The 6000-nt window shown below is 36.3% G+C and overlaps 1 protein-coding gene across 1 annotated transcript; it reads left to right on the top strand.

Annotated features, from left to right (window-relative positions):
* The first annotated feature begins 1875 nt into the window (after positions 1-1875).
* LOC21390376 (ubiquitin-like domain-containing CTD phosphatase) lies at positions 1876-5722 on the top strand. Its single transcript, XM_010104149.2, has 6 exons — positions 1876-2296; positions 2591-2735; positions 3319-3433; positions 3551-3614; positions 4614-4779; positions 5228-5722. Exons 1-6 carry the CDS (start codon positions 2028-2030, stop codon positions 5471-5473), a joined length of 1005 nt encoding a protein of 334 aa, XP_010102451.1. The 5' UTR covers positions 1876-2027; the 3' UTR covers positions 5474-5722.
* Positions 5723-6000: the final 278 nt, after the last annotated feature.

Genomic DNA, 6000 nt, shown 5'->3' with positions numbered 1-6000 from the left:
TCTACGTGCAATCGGTACCATACCAGTTATATCAAAATTGAATTTGGTCGAATGGAGGTCACCATTGCATTCACCACGTCGAAACGAGTCGGAATATGGTATCGGATCATTAAACGGAAGTCGATAGCCTGAGAAACGACACCTTGCCGGAATACGGCGGCGGTGTACGGCGGAGTACGGCGGCGCAGGCTCCCGGAGAGTTTTTTCGCGGCGGACTTGGGTCCTACCCCCCCTAAATCGACCTTTATGAGTCCATTGGTGCTGTCAATTTCACACCATTCGGCTTGTAATGGTACATATCAGGATTGGCAACGTCGGTAAAATCCGGCGACTCAAATCTCACATTTCTGGTCATGAAATCTTAAAATTGGTTGAGGGGTTTTCTTACCCATGATCTTATCAGTGTTTTGACATGAAACTCACGACGATCTAACGGTCCGATCGTCGGAACCAACCTACACCATCACGACAGTGGCAGCGAGCTCTGTTTCTGGCCAAATGGCGACGGTGATGGCTGAATCTAGTCGGGATCGACTCGTCTATTAACTCTGAATCTAATGGTAGGGGTGGTGACACCCACGGCGTCCCGGAGGAAGAAAAACGACGACGGCGGCGCGGTGATTCTGACCACCACGGATGGTGGTGCTCCGGCCATAATTGAGCTATGAAAATAGGTGGGTTTTTTTCGTCTCGCTGCATTGAGTCCATAGGGACTGAAATCACCTCAATCAGAGGTCGGATGAAGGAAATATCGCGATCAAAAGTTTTGGTTGTTTTTGAAACTTCGGCCGGTGATTGCGGCTTATTCCGGCGGAGTTTGGGGTCGTGCGACCTGTCAAAATGCTCAGCTCGTCGAAAGCTTTCCATTGACACCGACTGTGTCGAAAATGGAGGTCCGAATCTCAAATTGAGATTTTGGCCATGGACGGTTTTATTTTGAGAGAGAACGTCCGAGAGAAGAGAGAAACAAATGCGTGAGAGGAGAGAGAAAGTTAAATCCTTAGAACTTATCCTTAAAAGTTCTCTCCAAACAGATATAATTTATTCTAGCTAGAGATTATTTACTTCACCGACAGAAAATTTAATTTTCTCACGAGTTCTCTTTTATTATTTACTTACAGTCCAATCTTAATCTCTAAATAATTTAATATCGTTTTATATTGTTAATTGTATATTAAATTAGACTATTTCAAGTCTTAAAACTATTTTTAGGCTTAATAGTCAAAACTTGACTTTTTTTTTTTTTGTATTTTGTCTTCTCTCTCTCATAACCATATCTTGTAACTAACGTCAAAACTTAACATTATAAGCACTGTACTTATATTTTCTTATGAATATATCGACGTAATTATGAAAAATCCTTAATTAATTCTACTTATTAATTATTAGATTTTCTTGAATATTACATAAGGTTGTGAGATCTTATCCTTGGGTGGTGAAACATTTCATTCTTTAAATTTTCTTTAAAAAAAAAAAAAAAACAACCCTTCACAGCGTCTTTTCTCATATCCTAAACCTGTTTGTAGAGATTCATTATCAATTTGCCAAGAATTATTAAGGGCATGTTTAGTTTGCCGATTTAAGTTTTTAATTTGAGTTGATATGTCACTTTATGTGAGAGCTTTTTACTGTAGCAAAAATGTTAGATGTGACAGTTTTTGTGGGTTTTTTACTGTAGTAAAACTTGAATTGGTGAAATGAACGAAATCTAAAATTGCACAAGATATTGAGGATTATTATAATCATTTTTAAATTTATAAAAATTGATTTTTTTAATATTAAAAAACTGATTCTCAAATTGGATAAAATCTGCTAAATATCAAAGAGATAAGGGGATTAATTTATCAAAATTTTAAAAAAAAAAAAAAGGACCCAGGACCGATTTGTCCGAATCATAAAGAGAACTTTTTATTTTTTGTTTTTTTGAGTTCATTAACAATAAAATAAAATCATACTTTTTGAAAACGTTGATTATTGCACAAATTCGTTTTTGGTCTCAGAGAGAGAGAGAGAGAGAGGTAAAGCCAATGGCCGGAGAAGGATCGGCTGCGACGTCGTCGTTATCGGAGGAGGAGCTTACGCTGACGGTGAAATGGAGCGGCAAAGAGTATACTGTCCGAGTTTGTGGCGACGACTCGGTGGGCGAGTTGAAACGCCGAATCTGCCAACTCACCAACGTCTTGCCCAAACGCCAGAAGCTTCTTTACCCAAAACTCATCGCTTCAAAGCTCGCCGATGACTCGGTCTTGCTCTCGCATGTCCCTCTCAAATCCTCTCTCAAAATGACCATGATCGGGTTTTCCCTTTTTCTCTCTTCTTCTTTCTTAACTACTTATGCGCACCAACTGTTTGATAATTTGCTTGAACTAGTTTTTTTTTTTTTTTTCCTAAATTGTGCATTGCTGCTGTTATTCCCAATTTTTTTTTTTTTTTTTTGAAAATGATTATGCGCGCCGAGTGTTTGATTCATGGATTTCGATTAGTCGTCTGTTGCGTTTTGCGCGGCAACTGCTCGACAAATTGCTTGAACTCCCAGTTTTTTGGAATTACTGTTTTGTGATGTGGTCGAGGTTAAACTGGATTTTTACAGAACTGTGGAAGATGAAATAATAGTGGACCAAGTGGAGTCTCCGGAAATTGTTGATGATTTTGAGCTTGGACAAGATGAAGCTGTCGATATCAAAGATAAAGAAGTTAACAAACAGAAGTTGAGGAGGCGCATAGATCAGTGCAAGGTAGTAATTACCCAAAATTTCAAAAGGCTGTTTATGTGATTGCGAATAATGCCAGGGATCGCAACTTATATACGAAATTTATAATACAAACTGACGTGGATTATGAGTCGTCATTCTTTTACTGATAGTGTTTAAAAATTGTTGCATCTATTAATGTTAAAAGATTGCATGTTTGCTATTAAAAATATGACAAATCTCCTCCACGTGAATTTGTATCACAAAGTTTTGATCCCTATCCCTGTCATTTGATTATTGATGTGCATGTTGTATTTTTGTTTTTTTTTTAAATTTTTGGTGCAAATACTTATTTTCCTAAATAACATACTGTTATTGATGAATGGGACTTTTTCATTTTACTGAAAGAGTAATGACTAAGCATCTTTATCAACTGATGATAGTCATGAATATTTGAGGTGCATGTGCATGAGCCATGGTGTAATCCTAAATGGATATGATCATTTTTTTCAAAATTGAATGTTGGTTATAGCCGTATTTTAGGATGTGTAGAACAGAATTCCCTATTCAATACATTCTTAGCTTGACATGTTTGTTTTACTTCCTTTTGTTATGTAATGGATTGTAGATTGAGCTTCGGAATCCATGCCGTGAGGGGAAGAAACTGCTTGTTCTGGATATTGATTATACTCTATTTGATCACCGGTCTACAGCAGAAAATCCTCTTGAACTTATGCGGCCTTGTAAGCAATCTGTTTTAATAAACCGATTCACACAAACATATATGTATATTATATATATATATATATATATATACACACACATTATCTGTCTATTAAACTTTGACTTTGTTTTGCCAGATCTTCATGAGTTTCTCACGGCTGCTTATGCAGAGTATGATATCATGATATGGTCTGCAACCAGGTCAGATATCCATGCAGCTCATTTTCTCTTTTAGTTCATCATATTTTGTGGATTTCTTATGTTCATAAATAAGAACATTTCTACACCTATAGGGCTCAAAAGGTTAATTTACGTTAAATAGCTTGTCATTCTAATGACCACCAATTATTTGATATGAAATTGTACAAGATATATCTCTTCCATTCTACCTGAAAGACTACATTCATGATGACTGGGACATAATTCTCAATACAGCAGTCCAATTATTGTACTTTTTAAGTGAAAGAATCTAGCATTCAGTGCCGCTTAAACCTAATTATGCATTCAAGTCCTAAATGGATTATGTATAATAAATTCGAGAAGCAAATAAACAATGACATTGGAATACACTGATTCAAAAGGAACAAATTATATGCTGAATCTCTTATTCTATTTTGAAAGTAGAAGCTCTTGTACTGATTGGTCAAAGATGCATCGGCTTAAGAGTGAGAGGACATTGTCGAAAGAATGCGCAAAGGCATTCTTGTTGTAGTTTTGCGAAATATTAGATCTAATGTCCACAAAGATGTTGTCAAAGTTGAAAATTTGATATCTTACTTCCCTGTAAAATATCACACAGTAGGGTAAAATATCACACAGTAGGGTTCGTAGCTGTCTTCGATATAAGTGCTTTATTTTCAAATGATTATAATAGAAGGAGACAGATAGAATCTTAGTTCATGACTTTGTTCCTTCCCATTGTCCTAGTGATACCTGATTTATTACATACCAAAGTATACAAAAGTGAAGAGTGAAATATGGCAGAAGGGTACTCGGTACTCCAAGACTTTTTGTGATACCTTGCAACAAAAAAGTTATAAAGTATGAGAAGTACAGACTATTTATTTTAACTTCATCAGTGATTAGCCACTAAATGGAAGTTTTCACGAACATTTATTGCAATATGTGGTATTATTCTAGTTTCTCAAGTAATTGGATACGCGAAGCTCATTTGCTACAGTGTATTCTTTATTTACGCAGCATGAAGTGGGTTGAATTGAAAATGGGACAGCTCGGAGTACTCAACAATCCTAACTACAAAATCACGGCACTTCTAGACCACTTAGCAATGATTACAGTCCAATCAGATACTCGTGGGATCTTCGATTGCAAGCCGCTAGGCTTGATTTGGGCTCATTTTCCAGAGGTATGAACTTTTATTGATCTCCACCAGCTCCCGCCCCCTCTTTGTTCATGAAATATTACTATTGTATTTATCTGGATGTGGAATATTTCACGCTTAGATTTCAAGGAAGAAAACAATTATATGCAATTATGCCAGTGCCAGTGAAAGGGTATAAAGTTGTTTAGATAAATGAATCGAACGAAGAAGCAGATGATATTCATTTTCTTCTTACCCTGATAAAGCGTTTTTTCCTTGTACCAAGTTACAGTTATCCAATCTTAAAGGGAGAAATAAAGTGCGAGAGTAAAACAGAATATTTCTTTTGTCCTTCGATAAAAAAAAAAAAAAGAAGAATATTTCTTTTGTATGAAATGTTTGCAACTGCCTTGTGGTATAGGTTTAATTTCATTTTTGTCTGTCACTCATCGCACCACATATTTGATCGATTCTGCTGCTTCTTGTGTTTCAGTTTTACAGTTTGAAAAATACTATTATGTTTGATGATCTGAGAAGAAATTTTGTGATGAACCCTCAAAATGGCTTGACAATCAAGCCATTCAAGAAGGCTCACTCAAGCCGTGGCAGCGATCAGGAGCTCGTGAAGCTCACTCAATATTTACTTGCCATTGCGGAGCTTGATGACTTGTCTGCCCTAGATCATAGTCATTGGCAGTCATTTACTGAGGACAGTGTGAAAAGACGTAGGCATGCATGAATGAGCAATGTTAAGACCTTTGGAAGTCTCATTTTCTTGCTGATATCCACTTTTGAAGTTATTTATTTATTTATGTCGTTTTGTCCAATTCTAGTGCATATCTGCCAAACTACTCACTGTTTTTACCCTCTATGAATCCAAAAAAAAAAAAAAGAAGAAAAGCAAGAACTTATCATTATACGTAGGCTCCAGTTGTAAAGGAGTATCCGTGTGGAGATGGAAATGTGATATTGGGAAGTATTTGTGAAACCAGTAGAGTTGCTGGGGTTCTAAATAAACATGCCAGCAGATTTTTGGGAGCCAAAAAATTACTCATGTCTATATCTCATGTCTATATATATACACACACACATATATATATATATATATATTTTTAAAAATAAAGTTTTGTAATTGGAAGGAGATTTAGATGAAAGAAAAGGTGTATAAGATCTTGGGGGAACAGGTTTTTCACCCTTTTGAATATCAACTTTGACATGCACTAAATAGTGGGAGAGCACCGCTCTCACTAGGACTCATTTCAAAGA

Source organism: Morus notabilis, unplaced genomic scaffold (genome assembly GCF_000414095.1).
Source record: "Morus notabilis unplaced genomic scaffold, ASM41409v2 Scaffold221, whole genome shotgun sequence".
Taxonomy (NCBI): domain Eukaryota; kingdom Viridiplantae; phylum Streptophyta; class Magnoliopsida; order Rosales; family Moraceae; genus Morus; species Morus notabilis.
The sequence above is the reverse complement of the archived record's forward strand: the minus strand, read 5'-3'. Positions and strand labels throughout refer to the sequence as shown.

What these genes read in the sequence shown, in the direction of transcription:
- LOC21390376 (XM_010104149.2), top strand. Translation starts at nt 2,028, where the DNA reads ATGGCCGGAGAAGGATCGGCTGCGACGTCGTCGTTATCGGAGGAGGAG. An exon ending in CTCAAAATGACCATGATCGG is followed by an intron (nt 2,297 to 2,590) that starts GTTTTCCCTTTT and finishes GGATTTTTACAG; the next exon opens with AACTGTGGAAGATGAAATAA. An exon ending in GGCGCATAGATCAGTGCAAG is followed by an intron (nt 2,736 to 3,318) that starts GTAGTAATTACC and finishes AATGGATTGTAG; the next exon opens with ATTGAGCTTCGGAATCCATG.